Raw genomic sequence first — 27,977 nt, 5'->3', positions numbered from 1 at the left:
TATTACACATACTAACACATAGAGTCAAATCACCTTAATCTACCGAAGCTCTTAAATTACTGAAACCAAAACATATTTATAAGTTAAATATAAAATCCCTAAAATGCCAATAAAAATTCACATCATAATCTTCAGTTACATTCACTTAATGTTGTATTAGTTTAAGGTTGTGAATGATACCCTGTTGCTCTAATTCAATCTCAAGCTATGAGGAGGCTTCAGATCTGGAAGCCTATCTATTTTTTAAAAATCTGTTTTTGTCTGAGCACATCAGCATGTTGTGCTATGCATGTCATGCATGTTGTTATGGTGTTGACACAGCTTAAATGTATACAGTGCTGTGTGTTGGTTCTATCTCAATAAAACTGAGTGGGGGGTGGGTGGGGAGGAACCTAGAGTACCTCTAAGGCTTTGTTTGCAAGTTCAGGATAATCCGTCTTCAAACTTAAAACTCTGCTGGCAACTAGTCCTTGAATGACAAGCTTAACACACCAGTTGACAACTGTCTTGTTCATTTGGTAAGGTCGACACTAGAGCAGTACTGAGCTCTGCATTAGACAGGGTCTCAGTCACACATTGCTGGCACTCAGCTGTGGACATTCTTTTCTGGCCACTTACTCCCCCTTGTAGTAGTAAAGGGAGCTTGTGCCCATGGGACAGACTGGTGAGTGTGGGTGTGACTGTGCAGACCCACACCCTGAAAATTAGCAACTCACAGACGTGCCGTGCCGTTGGACTCATAGTGCTGTCACTGACGCACAGGTGACATTTAAACATCAGGAGTTGTAACAGCTCTGCCACCATTGTCTGCCATGAAAACATCAAGAATAATCTGCTTCTTGCTGATTACTCCAAGAAGTCCAGGGCTCCCTGGTCACTCCTCAGTGCCATGTCACTTTCTCTGTGAGTTCCCTGAGCCTCCCTTTAAATTGACAAGGTATGTCCTCCTCCATGCCTCACTTGCTGTTCCCCTACTGTTTAGCACTTAGCACCTTCTGACACACCAAATATCTTACTCATTTATTTGCCCACTAAACCTGTAAACTCCAGTAGGTAGGCAGGGATTTTTTTTTTTTTTTTTTTTTTTTTTTTTGTCAGCAGCCCTGGTGCCTACACACAGGCATTCAGAGGAAAGAAAAAGAAAAGAAGAGAAGAGAAGAGAAGAGAAGAGAAGAGAAAAAAGAAGGAAGGAAGGAAGGCAGAGAAGAAAGAAAGAAAGAAAAGAAAAAGAGGAAGGAAGGAAGGAAGGAAGGAAGGAAGGAAAAGAAAGAAAGAAAGAAAGAAAGAAAGAAAATAAATATTGAGACCTTCTGAGAACACTACCATTCTCTGCTTTAGTTTGGCTGTAACTAGTCTTTGGACAAAGTTCAGAGAAATGCCTCTGAGAACAAAGGAATGTATTCTCCTAATGTGTCAGGAGCCTCTTGGGATCAGTCATCACACATACACAAAAGCATGGGATATGTTTCAGGATATCTTGAAGGGGGTTGTAGGAATTCCATTACCTAGCTAAAATAAATTAAATGTGCTAGAAATACCAGTTATACCTGTGGGTACATAGGCAGCAGGACTGGAGGGATGGGGTTGGATCAGGGGCCAGAGATATGTAGGAAGAACCCATGCACTGGGCCTGTGGTCTTGGTAGAAAGAAAGTGTCCCTAGAAATACTGTTCTATCCCCCACACCCCCCATCCCAGTGCTGGGATCAGTCCCGACACAATTCAGCCTTTCTCTCCTGGGAGCTGCGATGACAGCATCATCCCTTCAGATCCCCCTTCTGTTACAACCTAGTAAAGGGCTAATATGGGGTGCTATCAGAACCCCAGCAAAGGGGGACTTATTTCTGGAGCCCCCGTGTCTCTCCACCAACAACCTCTCCTTTCTTACTGGCGATTATTCAAGAAGGGATAACCTTTTCTCCCCATCATGCCTGAACTCCTTGATCAGTCATTCAGGAGGCCCTACAATCCAGTCTTCACCCAGATTTTGCTTTCCCTGATTGGAACCTGTGTTCCAAGGAACTGAACTATGTGCTCTTTTGTGACTGTGGCCCCCACACTTCCCTGCTCTCATGTGTTCATTCTAGCAACATTTATTGAGAACTTCCCACTTGCTGGGTATGATACAAAACATGGAGCAGTGAATGAGACAGATAAGGTCCCTGCCCTCGTGAGGCTTGCGTCCTAGCATGTGACCTCACCGCTGGAATGACCTTTGCCCCAGGATGCTTGTGTGCCCTCGAGGTGGCCAAGGAGGTTCTTCAAGTCTACAGGACCTCCAAGCTAGTCACTCACCCCCTGCTCCTAAAAGACGTTGCCCCACTCCCTGACTTCGTTCTTAGCTCTCTTATGGCATTTAATTACATTCTATTTTAAATGAACTCAAAAGCCAGCGGGTAGAATAGAAATTTTAGAGACACATAATTAATTCAAATATTCAAGGCCACATCCTTATCCAAGGATCCTATGCTGGCCTCTCTACTAGGTTCTGGATGTTCACTGAGAAGAGACCCAGGCTCTGTCCTCAGCTGTTCAGGCCAGCACACGAAGCTGACAGTAAGAGACAAGTGTAATAAGGGGGAGAGGTGTTTGCTGTGGGAGCTGGGGACCCAGAGCAGGAGCGTCCAACCTGACAGGAACCAGGGGCAAGGGCAGCAAACACCGGGCCATGTCACCCCAGGCCTACCAACATTGGCAATTGTTCTGTTAGCAGTCATGCAGCCTGGTTCACTCTGCAATCTGCATATGCTCCTCTTTGCAGAAAACCCCTGGAAGGCCCGAACCACAGCAACCCCCTCAAACTGGGGGGAGGTCGGATCACCAACCAGAGTGGGAGGCAGCGGCCGGCTGGCCTGTCATGTGCAGAATGAAGCAGAGGACTATGGTCAGCTGGGTGGGGTTCAGAGCAGCCTAAGACTGTCCAGGTCCCACTGGTGGGACCACACACTTCTTAGAAGAGCACTTCTGAAACATGTTGAGAGCCGGTGACTCATCATGTCCACAACTACCCCCGGGCTCCATAATGACCTCAAAAACAGTGATTTATTGACTGTGTGTCACACAGTATGCAAAGGCTTGGTCACCTGTGGGACAGATGCCTACCTGCCACCTGGAGTGCCTGAATATCCCCACCTCCCCTACCAGCAGAGAGGAGAGAAGGCCTGTGCCTGCCCTGTCTCCAGGCTGGCTGTACAACCTTTCCCTCAGAGCAGAGCCATGCTGCTCAGGGCCAAGCAGGGCTGACCTTGTTACTGTTTCCAATGGCTTAGACCTATTGTCACAACAACAATAAATATATCATTTTTTAATTGTTAAATGATAGTAAGCCCTTTATCAGTTCTTAATGAAAACCCTTATTTCTGGATAATACCAGCTCCTAGTTTTCCTTCTCCTCTTTCTCTCTCTTTTTCTTTTTCTCCCTTCCTCCCTCCCTTCCTTCATTCCTTTCTTTTTTTTTTTTTTTACACTATGTTCACCACAAGGTAGCTACCACCTGTCACCACACAATGCTACTATAATACCACTAACTTCCCTATGCTGTATCTTTTATTTCTGTTAGTTTCCCCTTTTTTTCTCCAAATATGGGAAGAAAATTGGTTTGCATAATTTAGAAAAAATATCATTTTTGTTCTTACTGCCAAAGTGTTTTGGTGAAAGTGTTCCTGTAAAAGTGGCTCAAAAATGTTTCTTTTTTATAAAATAGCCATTTTTTAAAGTTTATTCATCTTGAGAGAAAGAGAGAGAATACATGAACAGGGTGGGGAGAGAAAGACAGAGAGAGGGAGAGAGAAAATTCCAAGCAGGGTCCATTGTCAGCACAGAGCCTGATGCAGGGCTTGAACTCATGAACCATGAGACCATGACCTCAGTGAAATCAAGAGTTGGACGCTTAACTGACCAAGCCACCCAGGTGCCCCCAAAATGTTTCTTGAATGATTTTAGGGTTATATGTGTATGTATGTACATATACAGATATATATATATACTATATGAAATATAGCATATATAAAAAATATTTATATTAGGATATGTATACCATGAGACCTTTCAAGGATATGTATTTCTCAAAAAGCTGGATACAACAAAGTCATTAACAAATAACAAAAAGGGAACAAGGAGAGTTAACTAGACATAATAATCATACTAGAAAAGGAAAGGTAAGGTAAATTGAGGTAACGCCCTAGCTTTGGGCTCTCTGGCTCTGCAGGCAACAGGGCAGTGAATTATACAGCTTTTATTCTCCAGTAAGTAACTCTGTAATGTTTAGTACTGGATGTAAATGGCTTTCTTGTCCAATTTTGAATGCACTGAATTAAACAAAGATACTGTGTATGTCAACAAAGAAGTTCAGTGAACAAAACAGCAATGTCTATAAGAAGTAATTTAGAACAATGTGGAAGTCACCAGACTGGTTTTATCAATGTTAACCTAAGTACGCCATTTGCCCAACACAGCACGCTGTTCCTACTCTTGCCTACAGCCCATACAAATAATGCCAAGCTCTGATTTAATACATCTATTTGCAAGCAACAAGTGCTATAAAAGTAGAAAATACCTGGATTTGAGAGATAAGGGGTTTCTTTTGAAGTATATCCAACAATTCCCACAACTTCATCCCCAACAGGAAGAATTTTATATGGCAAATAAAGTCCTGATATTTGAGATGCTAGCGGCCCCTTGGCTTTAATATTTGCACTCAGAATTGGAAATCTGGCCTCTTTGAGGAGTGGATCAATCAGTCCTTCTACGCCATTATCAAATTCGTGATTTCCCAGTGCCTAGTAGAAAGGGAAAAGAGAACAAGAATTAGGTACTCTGGAATTTCTGCAAAAACAAAAATATACTGTAAAGAATACTACATTAGCCCAGTGGCTCCCAAACCTGATAGGGTTCTAGGAGGCTGATGGCATGACCTCTGTCATCCTCACAACAGGAGATTTTACCCAGTGACCCTGGCGCTGGGCCCATGGACACACAGATCATCAGGTTCATTTGAGAACTGCTTCCCACATCCCACAGCATCTACTGAAGGTGGCATCAGTCCATGTAAGAGTCACTTGCAACGCTGTCTCTGCTGTCCTCAGATGTGGGGCAAGTTGGAGATTCTGCCATTTCCTAAGCTCTGCCCAGGCTTTGCAGGTTGGTTTCTCTCATAAACCCACATTTCAACTCCCCAATGCAATTGTTTCAACATCCCATCTGCTGGGAGAACCATTAAAGTCAACAGGATTTTAGCAAAAGGCGACTGGAAATGTATTGTTGGTAGAGATGCCAGTGACCTCTCCTCCTCTGGTGTCCACATCGTCTCGGTCATTTCTCCTTTATGTTCCCACAACTATGTCTTCCCAAGGGCTGTGTGGTCCTCTAATTCTTTGGGGAAAATGAAGATCCCCCAAGGTAACAGGAGATGGCATTCTCTGCATTTTGCAGGGGGGCACGGGTTTCCTCCTTCGGGCAGCTCTGGGCCGTTGTGGGTTTCATTCCCGGCAGCTTCGCGTCCCAGGAAGATCAAGATGGTGAAATGTTCACCGACCTTCAAGGCATTGTTAACCCACTCAGAACGCAGGACTTGGTGGGGAGCTGGCATGGTTTACAGGCAGCCTCACCTCCCACCTTCTTTGCTCTCTCCCATTCCTCCTCACTGCTCTGGGAGTGGCTACTGGGTGCAAAACAACCTCTTTGACATCTGGCAGCTTCCCCCAGAGTAATACTGACAAAACACGCATTCCAGCCACCTCCTCTGAAAAACCCTCCGCCCCTTTCTCTGTTGGCCCTAGCATAAGCCCATGCCCCCCAGGCACCTACCTTCCTGTGCTGGCTGCAAGGCTGTTTCGCTAACTTAGTACTTAAACTAGTGAATCTCAAACTCTCCCACGGCACGCCTGATTTTGCTTCACTTTGCCGTTCATCTGGGAATAGACCTGAAAAGTGCTGACTGGTGACCTCTCAACCCAGATTAGGGCCCTCCTGCATTCTCTTACAGGCCCCACTCCCTTCCTTCCTAGCACATTGCATACTCCAATGGCACGTTCAGCATGTCCGTGGAGTCCTCGCCAGACTGTGTGCTCCCTGAGCCACCACGTCCTGCTGTCTTCACCCTGCTTGGCGCTGCAGCCCTTCTCCACCCACACAGGTGCCCCTCTGAACATCTGTGGCTCAAAGAATTGTGTGCTTATGTCCTCACGCATATGTTTATACAGAGCAATACAATGTCTTCACATTCCCACACACCTGTCTCCCTAATGAAAGTCAGAATTTCTGAATTTGGCTCCTCCCCCACCTCCTCCCCCACCTCGGAGTATCCATCTTTACTTCTTCCTCTTAACTAATGATTTCTCTCTTAAAGGCTGACCTAAGTCTTAAAGGACCTCCCAGCCTTGGGTAATCATCTTTTTATCATCTCTTTGTTACTGATTATTATTTTTAGTGTTTGTTGATTTTTGAGAGAGAGACAGAGTGCGAGCAGGGGAGGGGCAGAGAGAGGGACACACAGAATCTGAAGTAGGCTCCAGACTCTCAGCTGTCAGCACAGAGTCGATGTGGGGCCCAAACCCACGAACCACCATGAGATCATGACCTGAGCCGAAGTCAGATGCTTAACCAACCGAGCCACCCAGGTGCCCCCTTTTTATCTTCTCTTTAGAACACCATGATTTCTTCCTGTGGTGAAATCAGTCTCTCTTATGAGATTACAATTAACTATCTTGCTTAATTGTAAAGTCTTAAAAAGTGAATGTTTCTATCATTCTTCATGGAGGATTATCCAATGTGTCAGTCACCTTGCAGTTTACCAACAGCAATATATTGGTACCATTTGGCAATGGTTGGATTTGTGGTTGTCTCCTTGCATGGTTGTCAACCTTGCGTGGTTGTCTCCCACTTTAACGGGTGGTGGGTGTCAGAAATAAAGTCTTGAAGACAAGACCAGGTCTCAGAGAACCTTATGGCTCAAAGAGCTCAGGAATGTTGAGTTTTATCACAAGAGCAGCGAAGAGTCCCTGTAGGACCTTAAAGTCGAGATTGACAAGATAAGCTTTGCATTTTAGAAAGATTATTCTGGCAGCACTATGTTGAATGGTTTAGAGAAGGGAATGGCACCAGCAGAAAGCCAGTGTGGGAGCTGATGCAGTGATCCAAGAGGGAACAGTGAGGACTGCATGCAGGGGAATGGATGGAACCAAAACATTGAGGCAAAGGTGGGATACTGGTTGTGGTGGGGTGGGGGGGCAGTGGTTGGTGAGGAAGAGCGAGTGGGGGGCATTCAGCTGCCCAGGGATTTCTGGCTTTATTGACAGGATGGTGATGGCAGCTTGGGCCAACATGAGGATTTCTGGGGGAAGGGGTTTTGAACACAGTAAATGTCGGTTCTTGTGAGTCCTTGGAGGGAAGTGGCCATGTGGCAGTTGGACATAGAGGTTAGCACTACCACGCGAGGTTAGCACTACCAATCATGAGCTTGACCTGAGCACACTTCTAAATCACAGCTTCCTCTGGAAGGGCAGCGAATGAACAAAGCAAAGGTTGTAATGAAAATGAGTCAGCATTTACCAAGCACTTGCCACACGCCAGCATCGTGCAAAGTGATTTTGTTAAGAAAGACTGATTTTGTGCTGTGGGCACAAATAATATTACTATTATCATTTTACAGATGAGGAAAACTGAGATCTAGAGACATAATGAATTGTTCAAGGTCATGCAATTAGTGAGTGGTAGAGCTGGGATCAGAACCACTTATGTTTGACTGCAACCTTCTTAACCACTATGCTTATATATAAAGAGCTCTGCATAAGGCCTGGTATATATAGGGATTACTCAAAATAAAATCCTAAGTACCTGCAGTTTTCCATGCTTGGACTTATCTTTGTCCCTTTGTATATACCAGATAAATGATGATTGGTAGATCTAAATATAGATAGGTAGATGAATAGAAATGATAGAATAGAATAGGATAGAATAGAATAGAAATTTCTTTTTTACACCATGCCTTTACTACTTTATTCAATCAATGGCTTTAGCTCCTGAAGTGTGATGATCCTTCCAGAAGTGATACTTCCCGTGGACCCTTCATTGAGCTCCCTCTCTGAGTTAGATGCACATTCTCTGCTCTACTGCTCACCTCTGTGCAGCGCCTGCACCTGCCTTCTGAACCCCTCTAGCGCCTAGCACAGACTGTGGAGAAGAGCAGGGAGGCACTGCTGAATGAATACATGAATGAGCAGAAGAATCTCTAACAAATTTCTTTCTTCTATACACAGCTAACGTTTCCTACAAAAATGTGTTCCTTTGCAGAAAACTGCCTTTGTAAATACTTACTTTCCTATAAACTCATATTTTCATTTCCCCACCATGACTTTCTCCGACCCATTTCTCCTCCATTGCATTCACTACAAGTTCATCATTCATAAGCTCTTCAGAAGGAATATCATACCACTTGCTTGAGAACACCACGCTCCCTGCAGGCAAACAGCAGGTGCTCAAGAAATGTGTTAAATAAATTGATTTTTTAAAGTTTTAATTTTAACTCCAGTTAGCTAACACACAATGTTATAGTACAATACAGATGTACCATACAGAAAAAAATTCTTATTCTTTTCTATAATTTTTATTAACATGAAAATACCTTAGGAAGAGTCTGCCCAAGAGCACTCAGAGCAATGAAAGACATCCATGTCCCTTTACATCTTACAGAGCATTTGTAACACACACATAAGAGAATATATGCAAATTCACACTGCAGTATTGTTCCACTTTTCTGGGTCCTATCTAAATATTCCCACCCCTCTCCTTAAGTGCGCTTGTCATTTTTTTTTTTGCTGTTCTGCCCACAGCCTCCCCCATGACTTTAACAACAGATCCTGATCTGAGCTAAACTGTTACCGGCTATTATTGCTATAATCCTCACATCAGGCAAGTGTTTTTTCTGATCCAAATCATATTTTTTTTAAGTGTTTTAATGTTTGTTTATTTTTGAGAGGGACAGAGACAGACAGCAGGAGTGGGGGTGGGGCGTGGTACAGAGGATCTGAAGTGGGCTCTGCAATGACAGCAGAGAGCCTGATGTGGGGCTCAAACTCATGAACCATGAGATCGTGACCTAAGGCAAAGTCGGATGCTCAACCGACTAAGCCACCCAGGTGCCCCTGACCTAAATCATATTCTTATGCTTTCTCCTTCTCTCTTCTATTTTTGCTTTCCAAACATTGCATTTCTAATATTGGGTTCCTTTGTCTACAAGCCCTATTCATTCACTGATTCTAGATCTGACAATCTTGTATATTTTTACCATAAACACTAAATTTCACCAAATGCACTTTTCTGTAACTTAAGAGAGCTGAACCAAACAAAATGACCTCCACCATTGAAATCAGAGAAATTTAATGCGTGCACCTGGTTTAGCCCTGGCTCCCCACCCTCACTGCTTTCTTCATGCAGAAGAAGCCTAAAACACTATTTAAAAAGACAAAAAAGAAAAAAAAAACTGTTACTCTTCTATGAAAAAAACTTTCCTCACTTTCCATCTAGCCAGCCCAGCATGTTCAACCACCTGAACACCTGAAATGCTGCTGCCATTTAAAGCTAAAAACAAATGAAAATGTAAGGACAGGAAGAGATCTGATTCAAAATCCTCTTATTAAATTAACTCTGAGGAACAGAGTATGATTTGTTTAACATCTTCTTTAGGGGTATGTTAATATTTACATTTGATGTGGATAGTTTGTCAAAGTCTAGTGGCTTTGGAGAAACTCTGTTGACTAAAGATAAAGCCCAGAGAGATTTTCAGGTCATATGAAGCAGTACTGGAAGAATGAAGATATTCTAAGACTTCTGACGCCAAGTTTCTCCCTGGATTATTAAAAATACCCTGCAGTGAGGACCGAGGGAAAGCTTGTGTCTACACTTCGGTTATCATTCTCATGAATTCTGAATACAGGCCAAAATCTACCTTCCCTTTGTGGGTAAACAATTTCCTTATTTTCAGGTGATTATGAGGTGACTACATCTCTTATCATTTTATTTCCAAATGCACTGTGTGCTAAACAGAATTTAAGCTAACATTCAATCACTGTCTCTTGGATACACTGCAAACAAATGCATGCTATCATAATACCATTCTCCCCTTCTTCCCTACCTCTTCCTCTGTCCATGAAAGATGCCAGCTAATTAACTTAATTGATCTTTCCCACTCGGTTTGGACTGAGCCTCAGAATCCTTCTTACCTTAGCCCTACAGGGAGTTACTGTCAATCAACTACAGCTGGCACTGGAGATGAAATTGTTTTTCATGCTCGCCCTAATGATTATGTGCAGAATTGATTTATTGACTTCTAACAACAATAAAATATATCCTCAGTGAGTAACAAACGTTAGAGGCAATGCTTTCAAAGAAAGAAGGAAGAATCCTTTCTGACTTTTATTTCCCATGTTTGTTCCATGTATATTGTGGCTGGAATCTGCTACTGAATTCAGCGTTGATGCTCTGCTGCCTGACCACACTGTCCTCTGTGCCAACTTTCATGTTTTTTCTTTCCTAAGGCTCTTCTTAGGAGGTGCTGCTATTTATTCATTGCCTCCTTTCACCCATAAACAAATGTGCCCATTGGTACTGAGGCACTGGTATGAGTAAGTGGATGAACAGAAGAAATAATGAGGACACTCCTCAGGGTGAAAGTGAGAGAAAGAAAGCCCTTGGTGTAGGAGTGTGTCAGCCTGAGCCTTGATGCCAGGATTTCTTCAGCGTCTGCAGGAGACACAGAAGTCAGTGGCCATCCGACAGATTTCTATGAAGGTCTTTCATTATTCTGGAATATTTTACTTTTATGGAGAATCTTCCCTTTTTTAAAAAAATATAATTTATTGTCAAGTTGGCTAGTGTGTTCTTGGCTTTGGGAGTAGATTCCCATGATTCATCGCTTACATACAACACCCAGTGCTCATCCCAACAAGTGCTCTCCTCAATGCCCATCACCCAGTTTCCCCTCTTCCCCACCCTCCCCCATCAACCCTTAGTTTGCTCTCTGTATTTAAGAGTCTCTTGTAGTTTCCCTCCCTCCCTCTCTGTTTGAAACTTTTTCCTCCTTCCTTTCCCTTCCCCCATGGTCTTCTGTTAAGTTTCTCAAGATCCACTTATGAGCGAAAACATATATCTTTCTCTGACTTATTTCACCTAGCATAATACCCTCTAGTTCCATCCGCATTGTTGCAAATGGCAAGATTTCATTCTTTCTCATTGCCAAGCAGTATTCCACAATATATATAAACCACATCTTCTTTATCCGTTCATCAGTTGATGGACATTTAGACTCTTTCCATAATTTGGCTATTGTTGATACACTGCTATAAACTTTGGGATACAAGTGCCCCTATGCATCAGCACTCCTGTACCCCTTGGGTAAATTCCTAGCAGTGCTATTGCTGGGTCATAGGGTAGATCTATTTTTAATTTTTTGAGGAACCTCCATTCTGTTTTCCAGAGTGGCTGCACCAGTTTGCATTCCCACCAACAGTGCAAGAGGGTTTCCGTTTCTCCACATGCTTGCCAACATCTGTTGTTTCCTGAGTTGTTCATTTTAGCCACTCTGACCAGTGTGAGGTGGTATCTTAATGTGGTTTTGATTTGTATTTCCCTGATGATGAGTGATATTGAGCATCTTTTCATGTGACTGTGGGCCATCTGGACATCTTCTCTGGAAAAGTGTCTATTCATGTCTTCTGCCCTTTTCTTCACTGGATTATTTGTTTTTCAGGTGTAGAGTTTGGTAAGTTCTTTACAGATTTTGGATACTAACCCTTTGTCTGATATATCACTTGCAAATATCCTTTCCTATTCTGTCGGTTGCCTTTTAGTTTTGATTGTTTCCTTTGCAGTGCAGAAGATTTTTATCTTGATGAGGTCCCAATAGTTCATTTTTGCTTTCGTTTCCCTTGCCTTTGGAGACGTGTTGGGTAAGAAGTTGCTGCGGCTGAGGTCAGAGAGGTTGTTGCCTGTTTTCTCCTCTAGGATTTTGATGGTTTCCTGTCTCACATTCAGGTCTTTCATCCATTTTGAGTTTACTTTTGTGTGTGGTGTAAGAGAGTGGTCTAGTTTCATTCTTCTGCATGTTGCTGTCCAGTCTCCCAGCACCATTCGGTAAAGAGACTTTTTTCCATTGGATACTCTTTCCTGCTTCATCAAAGATTAGTTGGCTATATATTTGTGGGTCCAATTCTGGGTTCTCTATTCTATTACATTTGTCTATGTACCATACTGTCTTGATAGAAATTTTCCCTTTCTGATCTGTCCATTTACAGTTGATTGATCAAAGCGATAAACAATATGCATTATTAAACAATATGCATTGACTCCCATAATTTATTTAAAATGTCCCCAGGGGCGCCTGGGTGGCTCAGTCAGTTAAGCGGCCGACTTTGGCTCAGGTCATGATCTCACGGTCCGTGAGTTCAAGCCCCACGTCAGGCTCTGTGCTGACAGCTTGGAGCCTGGAGCCTGTTTCAGATTGTGTGTCTCCCCCTCCCTGACCCTCCCCCGTTCATGCTCTGTCTCTCTCTGTCTCAAAAATAAACGTTAAAATTTTTTTTTTAAATGTCCCTAACACAGGGGTAATATTTGGTAAATATTTACTGAATAAATGAACAAGTAAATAAATAACGGGTAGGAGAGGAGGAAAGTGACAGAGAAGTAATTTCCAAGGCTGGACTTGTTGCTGTTGCCACCAGCAGCCTCCTCCACGTAACCTAGAATTCTGTACTAGCATCATCATGTCTTGTGTGTGCTGCAATGAGAAACTGCAGTCTCTCTGACCTCTAGTACCAAACTGGCAAAGAGTTCTGTTTTGAAAGCCTCTGATGAATGGTCACAGCAGGCACGGAGTGGTAATTTTAGCAGGAAACTTGGCCATGGAAGGCAAGGAAGGTGCAAATGCCTGGTTGTTGAGAAAGCCTCACAGGCCAGGAACCTGTTAGGCGTCACCTCACACAAAGCCTGCATTCTCAACTGGGCAGCATGTCCCAAAATCAAGCTGTGAAGAGGCCCAGTTCTGACAAGCTCCTGGTGTAGCATCCTTGGTCAGACTCTACCTGAAGCAGAGTTTTTATTCCAAGTGCTACAAGAAAATATAGATTTTTTCCAAGATTTGAAATGACCCCTCCCCCTCTCCATTTCAGGCTTGCCTGGCTTGAAGCAAGGCAAGGTGGGCAACAGACACTGAAAACGTGCCCACTGGGACAGGGCCAGTGGCCCAGAGGCCTGTTCCCCTTTCCTGTTTCTTATTTCAGGGGACATTGTATGGAACTGTCTGGCAGTGGTCTGGTGGTCACTGTCCTTTCTCTTTCACCCTCCCCATGCTTCCCCACTCCTGCCTGTCTGCTGGCCATTGAGGAGTCCCCTCCAGGTGGACGGCCAGCAGAGAAGGACACTTCTTGCCATTAAGGCTGTACGACACCTGTGAGGATGCACATGGTCCCAGGGTTAGGAGAGAGCCTTTACAACTCCTAAGAACACCCAGAGAAGCAGGGAGATGCCTGGGCAGCCCTCCCCTTGTCCCCCTGGCTTCCCACTCACGGCCAACCAGCCAGGAAGGACTGTTGCTTCTGCTCCTACACCATCCTCTCTCAGGTGGTCTTCTCTACCACATTCCCACTGCCCCCTCTGCCTCCTCACTTCTCACCCACACCTTTCTGGAGTCTTCAAGTCAGCCTCCTGGCCACCAGGCTCACAAACCTCCTGCCACCACAGGCCATCAGAATGCATTTCTGAAAACGCGTGTGCAACTGCTTCTAGCCCCTGCTTTGAGTCCCTCCAAGGTCCCTCCAAGGCCTCCTACCTCCCACTGAAATCCTGATCTCCCTGAGCTGGTTCATTCCTTCTGCCAAACTTCAGATGAGCTCAGTTCCAGGAACACTAAACCACCCACACTCAATGAGATGCCTTAGATGCTGCTCAAGTGTGATCTCCCTGTGAAGACTTCCGTGGCACCTCCACTGTAGATACCACACTCTGACATACCTTGCATGCACAGCTCTGACAATACATGACCTTGCTGTGGCTGTCTGCTCACACATCTTTCTCCCACAGACAAGAGTGGCATCGACTATCCCTGCATCCTTGGTGACACCGGATGAATGCCTGGCACCAGTGCCCAGCAGATGTTTACTGAATGAATGATAAAACCACCCACTCCACCTGTCCATTTAAATGGGCTCCACCTGGGGCGCCTGGGTGGCGCAGTCGGTTGAGCGTCCGACTTCAGCCAGGTCCCGATCTCGCCGTCTGTGAGTTCGAGCCCCGAGTCGGGCTCTGGGCTGATGGCTCAGAGCCTGGAGCCTGTTTCCGATTCTGTGTCTCCCTCTCTCTCTGCCCCTCCCCCGTTCATGCTCTGTCTCTCTCTGTCACAAAAATAAATAAAAACGTTGAAAAAAAAATTTTTTTTTAAATAAATGGGCTCCACCTTACTCTCTGATTTGGTATGTGAGCCATTAAAACTTTTCAGAGCAAGGCAGGATTTTATTTTTTAAAACTTGGTTAATAGTTATTATACAATATTTTGTGAAATGAGAGAAATCAAGTTGCTTGGAAGCTTAGCCAACTGCATTACCATTCCTGGCTGACCCTCTCAGGGCAATTGGCCTGGTTCCCTTGTTTTCATTCTGTGTGTGTGTGTGTGTGTGTGTGTGTGTGTGTGTTTTAGTTTGTTTTTACTTATTTTTGGGAGAGAGATAGAGAGCGAGCAGGTGAGGGGTAGAGAGAGAGGGTAGAATCTCTGCGCACTGTCAGCGCAGAGCCCAATATGGGGCTCTAACTCACAAACCGTAAGATCATGACCTGAGCTGGTCACTCATCCAACTGAGCCACCCAAGCGCCCCTCATTTTCTATTTTAAATTTAGATTTCCACTAATATCTTACTGGCCTTTGTGAATGAAGATTTTTTTTTAAGTTGGTTGAACTGTTCTGTGTCTTATGTATGTACATGAGAACATTATTTAGATTTCATGATGGCAGTTAGGGAGAAAATGGAACTTTTTAGAGTCTCTTTCTATTGGAAATCTGCTGAAGATACCCAACTAGCAAAGGATGCCTATGTCTGAATTAGTAAGGGGACATTTCAGAGCCTCAGCTTTGTTCACAGAGGACTGTAAAAATTACTAATGATTTGACATAAGGGAAATTTCAAGAAAGTTTTTTTTAAACACAAAAAATATGACAAAAAGAAATGTTAATAGTTAAGATCTTCATGTTACGTAGCCCAGCCCTATTCACATATTAACTTATTTAATTCTTATAATGTTATTAGGTAGGTGCTATTATTTGACCTTTTCCTAGATGGGGAAATGGAGGCACAGGGCTCTCACAACTAGCAAGTGACAGAGCTGAGGTCTGAACAAAGGTAGCGAGGCTTAAGCATCCAGGGCCTTAACCATTCTGTCAAATTGCCACTAATGTAAATACCTGGAAGGGATGGGTATCATTCAACTGGTTTCTTACAGGGTTCTAGAGTGTCAAGTAACAAGGCCCCAGGAAGTCCTTGTCCTCAGGAAGCTGAGAGACAGACAGGGAGAGGGCAAGACATGAGCGCATGCATCCACGCATCCATCCGTGCATACATAAGACATGTGGGAACCACAGACAGGGGTGTTTGTGAAACAGCCCAGCAAAGACATGGGCACAGGCTGCCTGCTCAGGACCAAAGGCGCTCAGAGTGGGAGCTTTACCTCTCTGGCACCAGTTAGGGGAAGCTCACAGGCAAGTGGCTGCAACTGTATACACAAGTGAGACAATGAAAACATGAGGGCTGAGGTAGTCAAATCTTCTAAGTGAAGACAAGAGGCTTAAACATGATGTTAGAAGAAAAAGGAAGGAAATAATTGATTTAAGGGCAGCGCAGTATGCATGACACAGAAGAAAATAAATTGTTTTAATCCACAGAAATCAATTGTAATAATGTCAAAAAGCCATTTGTCAGAAATCCACAACATCTGTATTCAGCTAGTCATTGACACACTAGCTCATCTCATTAAGGACTGGAGGCAGCAGCACACCCTCTCATCTAAGGATTGAGGGGAGAGCCTGACCTATTACACAATGGGGCTCAGTTGCCGATCACTCAGGGAAACTCAACAAGGACTTTAAGAGGAGAGGACTACAAATTCAGTTTGGTTTAGTTGATACATTTCTGGAGTTGTGGACCATTTCCGGTGTTGGGTTGTGCTCTCCCTGGCTCCTTAGCCATGGGCCGGGTCATGGTGGTCCTGGCAGGTGAATGTGGCCTCTGACTAAATGACAGAAAAGATCCTGGGGCACGGCCCAGCTCACGTGCACTTCAATGTTTGTTGACCGAATGAACAGGTACTGAACAGACAGCATTTCCCATTTCCCACATCAGATGGAAAAATTTACAAACTCTCTATGTGCAAAATACATATATCAGCATTACATTTAGAATTATCTATTTGCCGGATGGACTTCCATGCAGGTTTAACTATATCTCTGAGGGGCTAGAGGGCTCTAGCTAATGTGTGGATTATATATGGAATCGATTATTCAGGTGAGGGAAAAGAGGTGTCAGAGAATTTTCAAATTCTAGTTATGTGGTTGAAGAAAAGACACTGAAGGAGTTCACACAGTATTCAGATGTATCTGTAACTGGAGAGCAGAAAGCTTCCAGCTCACTGTGTGATTTGTTTCTTTTTGTTTGTTTTCCAATTTTCAGTTGGGTAAACACAGAGGCCAGAACAAGGACAAGATGAGCAAAGAAACCGCCTTTGCTTCCTCCCTCTGTGTTTGAGGCCTGTCTCACCCCGCCCAGCTCTGGTGTAGAACTCATTCTGGAAGAGAGGAAGTAGAAAGGCCATGACCACAGCCACAGGATGGAGTGGGGGCCACTGACATCACTGAGGCTTGGGGATCAACAACCACCCAGACTCTCAAAACTTCTGAGGTCTGAGCTCTATGAATAGCTACTAACTTACTTTGCCTTAAAAAACAACAACAACAACAACAAAACCATTGTCATCAGTATACCTCTTTCAAACTTTCCAAATTAGCATTGTTAATTTGTCTTTCCAGGACATGGATTTGCTATAGAAGATAAAGTAATTCTGAGAGTTTCTTTGATGTGAGAGACTTTGTAAGCACCTGAATATAAGGTGACTTCCCCTTGCTTAGGGATTAGTTTTCTGTGGAGAAGAGGAAACATGGCAATCATCCATTTGGGCATCTGTGACACATAAATTAAGGCTTGATGTTGTGTCTTCTGCAGACCAGATTTTGGTTCCTGAACTCCCATGCTCAGGTGTTAGAATTTCAGTCATTTTTGCTTTGCTTTGCTTATGCCCCACCTTCATAGGTCTTGCTCAGCCTATGTGGTCAACAAGGGCTCAAAAGGGCACTGCCCCTCTATCCACTGAATAGCAGGTTTCTCCCTGGCAGGTCTGATCCGCTGTCCTTGGCACTTAGCAGAGAGCCTGGCGCATGCAGTTCTTAGTGAGTATTTGTGGAGTGAATGAATAAATGAGCCTCAAAGACAACAGGCTTGAAACTGGGCTCATCACCCTACCGTTCCTTAGGCCATCACCTTCTATTACATATAGAGTAATGCTCTATCCAAATCCTGTGAACCTCTATCTGGAAACAGTGGCCAACTCAAGGTACCTGGGAGAAGACCCAATCCATCTCTCCACAAGGAAATAGCTGTCGTAACAGCAACTGTGACAGAGACCTAAGAGAGTTGTCACTCAAACTGAGACTTGTATGTAAAATTAAGTTCTGGGACAAACCAAGTTACCCCTCCAGTCCCCCATCCTACAGATGAGGAATCCGGCGGCCAAACTCACATAGCTAATGAGTGGGAAGAGACAAGCAGTAAAACCTGGGTGTGGTGATGTCTCGTCCAAATCTCTTTCCACAGCCCCTGTCTGCCACAGGCCACAGGGTCCAGTCCTGTCCAATCAGCTCAGGAGAAGCCTTTAGACTGCAATGCTGTGCGGTAAATAGCAGGCTTCAGCTGTCAGGGGGTAAGGTTCAGTAGAAGAGTCCATGCTCCCGTGTGGTAGTGTCAAACTGCTGACTCCCGGTGCCCCTGGCCTGAACCCTCTTAGTCATCTTTTGATTACACCCTCTCCTGAGTCACCCCTGCCAACAGAAGGTGAGCACCGCCAGCACTTCCTAACACCTTACTGAGAGCCGACGTCATGCTAAGCGCCTCCCGTGTGCCACCATGTCCTTTCAACCCCACAACAACCCAAGTGGTGAAGACCATCATCGCACCCACCTTAAGCATGTGGAAATGGAGGCTTCAAGAGATGAAATAACCTGCTGTCAGTCCACAGAGAGGGGACTTGATCCCAGGCTGTCACCCCAGAGTTTACTCTCTTGGCCCCATGCCATCCTGCCTGCCCGCTGAAGCCTTCCCATGGACTCAGCCTTTCTCCTCCCATCACAGTTCAGTGACCACCTCACCCTAGACTGCTGCCCAGGCTCTTCTCCATCCTCTTCCGGGGGGGGGGGGGGTCTTCTGTCTCCCATCCATTTCTGCTCATCTTCCAAAACTGTGACTTCCCTATGTCACTGACAGTTTTTTTCCCTCACATCAACCAATTCTCCAGTTCTCTGGGGTTACAGACTGGGTGCCCAACAATTCGGTTCAAGTCTGCCACTATCTACCTGGAATGAGCACCATACCTCACCAGTAAAAGGGCTCAGTGCCTACAGGACGGCCCTCACTTCAGGTGCCAGCTGCCAGTCCTGGACACCTCTACTTCTGACCAACCAGCTATAAACTGGGGATTTGACGGACCTCCTCCACGGGTTGGATAAAACTCAAAGAAGTCAGAGAAGTGCTTTAGTTACTATTACTGGTATATTATAAAGGATACAACTGAGGGACAGCCAAGCAGACAACATGCATAGGGCAAGGCATGCAGGGGGCCAGGGGGTGTGTAGAGCTTCCATGCCCTCTCTGGGCACACCTCCCTCCCAGTACCTCAGTGTGTTCACCAAACTAGAAGCTCTCTGAACCCCAGCATTTAGGGGGGTTTGTCACATAGGCATGGTTGATTAAATTATTGGCCATTGCTGATTAACTCAACCTCTCACCCGTCTCCCCTCCCACGAGGTTGAGGGGAGACTGAAAGTTCCAATTCTCTATTCATGCCTTGGATTTTCTGACTGCCAGACCTTTTTCTGAAGCTATCTAGTAGTCCCCAGCCATCAGTCATCTCATTAGCATACAAAAGGCTCTCCTCACTCAGGGGATTCCAAAGGTTTTGGGAGCTGTATGCCAGGAACTGGAATAAAGATGAAATATCTGTTTTTTTTTTTTTTTTATTATACCACAGTTGCCTTCTACTCAGAAACCTCCAATGCCCCCAGCCCCCACCCTGCTGTGACAAAAGAGGAGAGCCCAAACTTTTCAGATGGCCATTAAGCTGTATAAAAGCTCATCTCCCATGACTCCTGCCTCCTCAGTTCTGGTCCAGAATCTTGCAGATTCCTGCGATTCCTGCCTCTGCACCTCTGTCCCATCTGCCTGCCCCTTCGTTGAATCAAAACATTTCACTGAACTGAAACTGAATCAATGTGTTTAGAATTGTGTGGAACCTCAGAGATGAGGTGGATCAAACCTCTTATTTTATAGATGAGGAAGTGGTGATCCAGACAGGTGAATGGCATAGCCCCAGGTCACAAATTTATTATTGGTTAAAAGGTAGAGAGAACAGTACCAATGTCTGAATTTCTGGTGATGAGTGCTGGAGATGATAAGCTTCAAATTAATAAAATTAATAAACTCTTTTTAAAAATGTTTATTTATTTCTTTTGAGAGAGAGTATGTACATGAGCAGGGGAGGGGCAAAGAGACAGGGAGAGAGAAAGAGTCCCAAGCAGGCTCTGCATTGCCAGCGCAGAGCCTCATGCAGGTCTCAAACTCATGAACCATGAGATCATGACCTGAGCTAAGAGTTGGATGCTTAACCTTCTGAGCCACCCACCCAAGCGCCTCACCAAATTAATAAACTCTTATGTAAACTTTCAAAAGCACAAATCACAAGGCAAAAAAAAAAAAAAAAAAAAGAGAGAGAGAGGCAGAGATTAATTTGATTATACCAAATGAAGGATTTCTGTTCAATGAAGGATTGAGTTAACACACATAATCAGAAGATAAAATTGGTCACAGATCAATACCTAGAACTCCTGAAAATCAGGAAAAATAGAGTAAACCTAATGTTTAAAAAAGAGCAAATGAAGTGAACATGCAATTAGGGAGGAGAAAACCTCAAAAGTGAATATACCAAAGTCCGCAGTTATTGGAAAAATACAAGATCGAATAATGAGATGCCATTTCATACCTACTGGAAAGCTGGATAATGCTGCAAGATAGGAGTAAGGATTTGGGGATTCACATCTGTGCGGGTGTAGAGGTCAGGGAGAGTAGAGCATGCCAGTCCCACAGGAAAGCAATCTGGCAGTCTTTAGATGTAAGGATACACATCCCTGGGACCAGCAATTCTGTTGTGGGGTATGGATCCCAAAGAAATCTTCCTAGGCAGGAAGTGGAGGAAGCTATTCAGAGCAGCCTATTTGTGTAACTGCAGCATAACTGGTGCCATCTCCAAAACCGTCACCAAAGAGCAGATAGTAAAATGTACAGAGATCTCTGTGGAGCACAGTACACAGCAGACACAGGATGACATGGACAAAGTGAAAACAACCAGTTTAAAAAAAAGCAGAATCAGACCTATAAGTACAGAGAACAAACCATTGGTTGCCAGAGGAAAGGAGTATGGGGTTGGGCAAAATGGGCAAGGGGGAGTGGGAAAACAGGCTTCCAGTTATGGAATGAAGTTACAGGAATACAAGGCACAGCATAAGGGCTACAGTCAATGATACTGTAACAGTGTTGCATGGTTGTATGATGACAGATGGTAGCTACATTCGTGAGTACAGCAGAATGGCATAAACTTGTCCAATCACTACCTTGTAACTTGAAACTAATGTAACATTGTGTGTCAAGGATACTCATATAAAACTAAAACAAAAACCCACACAACCAGTTTAGGGCAAAAGCAAGAAACAGAATGAGCTGAGCAACAGGAGGAGTTATATAAATTACATATTTATATATAAACTATATATATATAATACATAGGTATATATTTAAAACATAAGAACCCTAACTATATATATGGGCACATGGGTGGCTCAGTAGGTTGAATGTCCGACATCGGCTCAGGTCACGATCTCTGGTTGGTGAGGTCCAGCCCCACATCTGCCTCTCTGCTGTCAGCCTGTCAGCACAGAGCCTACTTCAGACCCTCTCTCTGTCCCCCCTCTCTCTGCCCCTCTCCCGCATGTACTCTCCCCAAAACAAATAAATACTTGAAAAAAGAAAAGAACCTTAACTGTAATAAAGGTTCTGGAAGTACACACAGGAACAAAACATGAACATCAAATGGAATGGCTGCCCATGTAGGAGGTGGGGAATGTTGATGAGAAGCGATTTGATTAGAGGTCCGCTGGGAGAGTTAAAGGCAGGGGCCCCAGTCCCCACCCTGCCTGCTGGCTCAGGCACCAACAGGCCATTTGCTAAGGCTTCAGCTGCAGTCTTTCAGACAGAAAGTTGGAGGCAGGGGCAAGCACCTCAGAAGCAGGCCGGCTACAAAGGAGGCTGCCCTTCTCCACTGAAGCTATTTCCTCACAGCCCACTCTGAAGGCGGGAAGCCCACCTCAGGGCATGAACCCCTCAGATTGTGTGCTTTGGGGGGAGGTGGTTCAAAGTCCACTCGACAAGTAAAATAGTTTAGAAAATGGGGCTTAGGAAAGACAGTGGAGGGGGCAGAGGAGGGATGGTATAGTGTGCCAGGCAGTCGGAATCGGATAAACTAACACTGTAAACCCAAACCTTCCATTGTTTTGTTTGCTTCCTGGCAGCGCATCCAGAAGTAACCTTTACTGAGGACTTACTATGACCCAACAGGGTGCTAGGGATTTTTACACTTGTCTTACGTACTGTTCACAGAAATCCGACACGGGGGTGGGAGTTATCCCTCTTGTTTTACAGTCAGGGAACAGGGGGCTCAGAGAAAGTACCCCAGCCAAGCTCACACTGTGACTGCATCCACTTGGTCTTCCTCATGCCTTCAGGGGCACTAATCCTTCCATGGAGACAGCTAGCCAACTAGTGGCTTCTGACATTCTCCCTCTAGCACTTTCTGCCCAGCAGCTGGGTTTAGGAGGTTTCCAGGCTTGCCCCAGGCCCTCCAGAGGTATGAAAACTGTTCAGCAGCTCTGGCTGGGACACACAGGTCTAGAAAGTCAACACCTCTTCAGAGGCTCCTGCTCTAGGGAACTCCTGGGGTTGAGCTAGATTCTAGTAGCTTCCTCTTTGCCCTCTATACTCTTGAGTCCTTAGACGTGGCTCCTCTAACCAAGTCCAGTTTCTAGAGAACTGGAAATGCCCCTGAACAACTCTTTTCCATCCTACCCTAAATCTCCAGCTTCCTGGGATTTAACATGTGGAGGGTGAGTGGGTGGAGTGAGGGAACATTTATAACAGAACAGCAATAAATTCCCTGAGAGTAGAATAATATAAACAAAAAATGACAGTGAAAAATCTCCTTATCACACACTAAAGCATAACAAGACTAGAATTTTATGCAGGTCAAATCATGTTTGTCAAACCCCACAACTGCAGAGTAAGTCCTGATGAGATACTATCAGGAACATGGCCATCAGCCTTCCCCCATTTTATCTCCTGTTAACATATAGTAGCTTATTTTTCCTCAGGCCTCAGTCCAATGATTTTGAGTAAAACTTAAAATTATTGCATCCAACAAAAAGCATTCTAAATAATTTCCAGTGGGGAACTGCTGTAACTTGCAGAAAATGGTTCCAGCCTCAGCCAGAGTTCTATCATAAATACTTGATATGGTGATTAATATCATGGGATCAATTTGACTTAAAGAGGAAAACATTAGTATTAGGGAAAACTAGGAATTCTCCATTTTTTTTTTCCACCTAAAGGAGTTTACATAGCCATGGAGAAAAGGATGCCACAAGAAAAAAAGTTGAGAGTTGTGGTTCACATGATATCAAAACAAACTCACATAATGTTTATTTTCACTTCTGGGAGGAAATGAAGACGTAGACTAGTTAACAATTCAATTCAATAAATATTTATTCTGTCAGCATCGCACACAAAACACCAGGTAGGTTGGGCTGTGGAAATACCAACGCTAAGAGACCATACAGGGTTCTTGAGACCCATCATTCTTCTGTGGAGTCCAGACAGATGCTGGTGAGCCGCCCCCACTCCATCTGTGGACTTGCAGGGCTTAGGGATCTGTTTGAATTGTTGTGCTTTCAGTGACCCTGATAACCTTATGACCAATAATCAGAATGGAGAGGAGCTCTCTGCCCATCTCTCACCTCTCTGAAATGAGCTTTCTTTTTGGCAGAAAAAAGCCAAACAGCTCTACCTTATCATCTTTTCCCATCTTCCTCTCTCCACGTTTCCAGGGAAAAAATAACTTCTGTGCTCTTCTGATACCAAGTGTATTGTTAGCCCTCTGTATCCCAGCCTGGACCACACCTCTCCTTCCTTTCCCTGTACGTGGGCTCCACAGATTTCCCTGCTTTGTTCTTCCTCTTATAAAGCTCTTAAGATTTCTTATCACCGGTTACTCCACAGAATCCCTTTAGTCTAGGATTTTACACAGGGTTAAAGTTGGGTGGTGGTTTGATTAAAAAAATAAACCATGGGGCGCCTGGGTGGCGCAGTCGGTTAAGCGTCCGACTTCAGCCAGGTCACGATCTCGCCGTACGTGAGTTCGAGCCCCGCGTCAGGCTCTGGGCTGATGGCTCGGAGCCTGGAGCCTGTTTCCGGTTCTGTGTCTCCCTCTCTCTCTGCCCCTCCCCCGTTCATGCTCTGTCTCTCTCTGTCCCAAAAATAAATAAACTTAAAAAAAAAAAAAATAAACCAGATATACGTTTTGGGCATATTTATTACTGTGAAACCCCTCCCTGCTCATTTTCTAGAATTGAGTCCAAGAAGTAAGGCATTGCCTTTAACAGAGCATTTGGGAGCTTGGATTTAAAACTCTTGCACATGTTTTAAGAGTGCCTCATCTCTTAAGTTGGATTCTCTTCCTATATCTCTGCTGCCAAAGAGATTTTATTGAAATCCTCTGAAACCCCAGTGTTCCAGCATTTTGGGTCTCTCTGGAAGTTTCTTTCTTTTGTTAAAAAAACATAGAGTAGTATCTGGTAATAAAAGTAACATTTACAGAGGCCACACTGTGTGCCAGTCAACCCTCTGAGGCAGATACAATTATTCTCCCCATTTTATAAAGGCTGGAACTGAGGCACAGAGAGACAGTAAATAACTCGCACACAGAAGGTAGTTGCACCAGGAATCTACCCCAAGCTTGTGAGCTTAATCGGGCTCAAGCTCCAACATCAAAGGGATCTGCAATCCATTCTTATCTTGTCTCCCTTTTGGAGCCCATGACCAGGGCACTGTACCCAACCTCTTTGAGTTGAGTTTTCCTTCCAATAAAAACGAAATAAAACATTCTACTCCTGACCCTGGCTTTGGATAACTGCCACTGCTCCCATGTACCCCAGCTGACTCCCCTGGGAGGTACGGCTGTGTCCCTCTCCTCTAGATGCCCCCCCCTCCAGCGGGGGGGGGGGGTAATCAAACGCATCAATCTATTTAAAAAGAAATCATCCAAAGGACTTTTATGTCTGTATCTACCCGGCACGCCGGCGGGAGGCGTCGCTTTCTCCCCACAGCGCTCTGCGTCCTGTTCCGGGCCGGCCACTCGATGCCCCGCCGTCCGCTGCTCCTCCGCGCTGGGTTCCCTCTCGGTTCGGGACTCCCACCCCAGGGCTCCCCAGCCTCCCCGCTAACAAGGCGCCCTCTTACCATGGCGTCGTAGCGCAGGGCGTTCATGAAGTGCGCCACCTCGGCGCCCTTGTACACCGTGAACCAGATGGTGCCCTGGTACTGGTCGCCGGCGTCGAGCAGCAGCACGTGCGGCTCGGCGCGCCGGATCTGCTGCACCTTGGTGCAGAGGCGCGCCACGCCGCCCACGCAGCGGCTGGCGTTGACGCACTTGCTGGAGTCCTCGCTCGTCTGCTCCAGCCGGCTGTGCACGTCGTTGGTGTGCAGGATGGTGAGTTCCCAGGCGCCGGCCGCCGGCCACAGCAGCGCGCCCAGCGCGAGGAGCCGCAGCGCCGGCGCCCGTGAGGCTCCGGGGCCCATGGCTGCGGCGCGGGGAGCGGGGAGTGCGGACTGGCCGGGCGAGCGGCGGCGAGTGGCGGCGGGAGCTGGAGCTGGGCGCCCTTGCCGGCGGGGCTGGGCGGGGCGAGGGCGGGCTTCCCTCGGCCCGGAGGCCGGCCCCACCGCCGGGCGCACGCCCGCGCGGTCACCCGATCCGACCCTGGCACCCGGGGAGGCCGGGCGCGCCCGGGCTGGCGGCTGGCACCCGCTGCCGGCAGGAACAGTAGGGAGGTTGTTCCCGGCGGGGAGCGGGCCGCCGGCCCCGATGCCGGGGTGCCCGCCGCCCCACAGCTGGTGTGCTGCCTTTCCGGGGTGCGAGGGAGGAACCGGAGGGGCCACCCCGCGTCTAGGTCCTCGCTGTTTCCAGCCTCATTTGAGGCACGAGTTTTTCTCAAGAGGAAAGCACGGTTTGTGTTGGGCTTGTGGTTGCGCGAGCTCATCACTTGAAAGAGCGAAAGTGGGAAAAGGGAGGAAGAAAAAATGGGCGCGATGACGTACCTGGGGGACAGGGGGAGAGGAGTGCAGAGAGGCAGGAGAGAAGAGCGCTTGCCCTTTGTGCTGTGGAAGCCAAAAACGGACTGTGAGACTTGGCTGCCCGCTCTCTTTGCAGCTGGAGGACGCACCAAGTGCATGTAGTTTAGACGTAGAACCTGACAATTGAAGACCATCCCAATCCAGTCCAACGTTTGTTCACAATTAAAGCCTTAGCGACGAAAAGGTATCGGTGCGGGAACTGGTCTTGGAAGCGAAAACAGACCATAGGAGTAAAATCAGCAGCTACGTGGACGTGATGCTGCCTTCCGTTGCTTTTTTAGGCACTTTTGTTGTTTCACATGGTAATGTTTTATGGACTTCTTGGTTTTTTAGGTGTTAATGTTTTAAGGATGTGGCGTGTGGGGGGGGGGAGGGTGCGCGCGCACGTGCGTGTTTGTGTAAAGGCAAAACTTTGGGCCAGGAAAACAATAATAGGAATGCATTCAATAAATCATCCTTATAGAGAATTTCCCTTTGTTTAGCCAGCCGATTACTGACTGCAATCAATTATCTAGCCGCCTTGGGAAGGAAAGAAGGGAATTCGTTTGGAGGCCCTATGAGGTGTCCTATGATTTATGCTTTACTAAACAGCATATGTAGTCCTCACACTTCCTGGAATGCATCAAGTCAGCACTGTTGGCTTGTTTTTGTTTTTGTTTTAAGCTTTTTGGGATAATACATATATAACGTCAAAATGACCATCCTAACCACTTTTAACGTTTGTTTATTTTGGGGACAGAGAGAGACAGAGCATGAACGGGGGAGGGGCAGAGAGAGAGGGAGACACAGCATCGGAAACAGGCTCCAGGCTCTGAGCCATCAGCCCAGAGCCCGACGCAGGCTCGAACTCACGGACCGCGAGATCGTGACCTGGCCAAAGTCGGCCGCTTAACCGACTGCGCCACCCAGGCGCCCGCATCCTAACCACTTTTAAGAGTACAGTTTAGTAGCATTAGTTGCACTCACATTGTTGTGCAACCATCACCACCATCCACCTGCAGAACTTTTTCATCTTCCCAAACGGAAACTCTTGCAGCCATTAAACAATAACTTGCTAACTGTCCTCTCCCCCCAGCCCTTGGCAACCATCATTCTGCTCTGTCTTCATGAATTTGCAGACTCTAGGTACGTCATAGAAGTGCATTAAGACAATATTTGTCTTTTTGTGGGTGCCTTATCTCACTTAGCATACTTGTCCTCTTAACGGTTCGTCCATGTTGTTGCATGTGTTAGAATTTCCTTCTCTTGTAAGGCTGAATAATGTTCCATCGTTTGTACGTGTATACCACATCTTGTTTGTCTATCCATCCATCCATGGAGACACTTGGGTTGTTTCTGCCTTTTGGCTATTGTGAATAATGCTGCTATGAATACGATATACAAATATCTGTTTAAATCTCTGCTTTCAGTTTTTTTGGGAAGTGGAATTGCTGGATCATATGGTAGTTCTATGTTCAATTTTTGAGGAAATGCCATACTTTAATGGCTGCATCATTTTATATTCCCACCAGCAATGCTCAAGACTTAAGTTTCAGGGCACCTCGTTTGCTCAGTGGGTTAAGTCTCGACTCTTGATCTTGGCTCAGGTCATAATCTCACGGTTTGTGAGATCAAACTCCGAGCACACAGCTTGCCTGGGATTCTCTCTCTCCCCTCCCCCCCCCCCTCCCCCCCCTCCCATCTCTTCCTACCTGCCCCTCCCCCCCCATTCATGTGCGTGCTCTCTCTCTCTCAAAATAAATAAATATTTTAAAAAAGAGTTCTGATTGCGCCACATCCTTCTTAACACGTGTTTTCTGTTTTTGATAATAGCTATCCTAAGGGATTTGAAGTAGTACTTCACTGTGGTTTGATTTACATTTCCCTAATCTTTAATGATGTTGAGCATTTTTTTCATGAGCTTATTGGCCATTTGTGTATCTTAGTTGGAGAAATGTCTATTCAAGTCCTATGATTTACCCATGTTTTAATAGGGTTATTTGTGTGTTTTTTGTTAGTGTTGTTGAGGAGTCTATATATTCTGGATAATAATCCCTTATCAGATATATATGTTTTGCAATTGTTTTCTCCCATTCCATAGGATGCCTTTTCATTCTGTTGATAGTGCCCCTTGAGACACAAACTTGTATATTTTGACAAAGTCTGATTTATTTACTTTTTCTTTTGTTAT

The 27,977-nt window shown here is 45.4% G+C and overlaps 1 protein-coding gene across 2 annotated transcripts in view; it reads right to left on the bottom strand.

Moving 5' to 3' along the window:
* The window catches only part of NT5E (5'-nucleotidase ecto), a 49,311-nt gene extending 23,984 nt beyond the window's left edge, over positions 1 to 25,327 (bottom strand). For both annotated transcript variants that reach the window (XM_047860055.1, XM_047860054.1), the window contains exons 1-2: positions 24,917 to 25,327; positions 4,555 to 4,777 (exon numbers count right to left, since the gene is read on the bottom strand). In XM_047860055.1, coding sequence (XP_047716011.1) covers positions 4,555 to 4,777; positions 24,917 to 25,255 — 562 coding nt within the window. In that variant the 5' untranslated portion in view covers positions 25,256 to 25,327. The remainder of the gene's footprint in view (positions 1 to 4,554; positions 4,778 to 24,916) is intronic.
* Between the last annotated feature and the right edge of the window lie 2,650 nt (positions 25,328 to 27,977).

The sequence above is a fragment of the Prionailurus viverrinus genome, chromosome B2, assembly GCF_022837055.1.
Source record: "Prionailurus viverrinus isolate Anna chromosome B2, UM_Priviv_1.0, whole genome shotgun sequence".
Taxonomy (NCBI): domain Eukaryota; kingdom Metazoa; phylum Chordata; class Mammalia; order Carnivora; family Felidae; genus Prionailurus; species Prionailurus viverrinus.
Note: the sequence above shows the minus strand (reverse complement) of the source record. Positions and strands in the feature narration are given on the sequence as shown.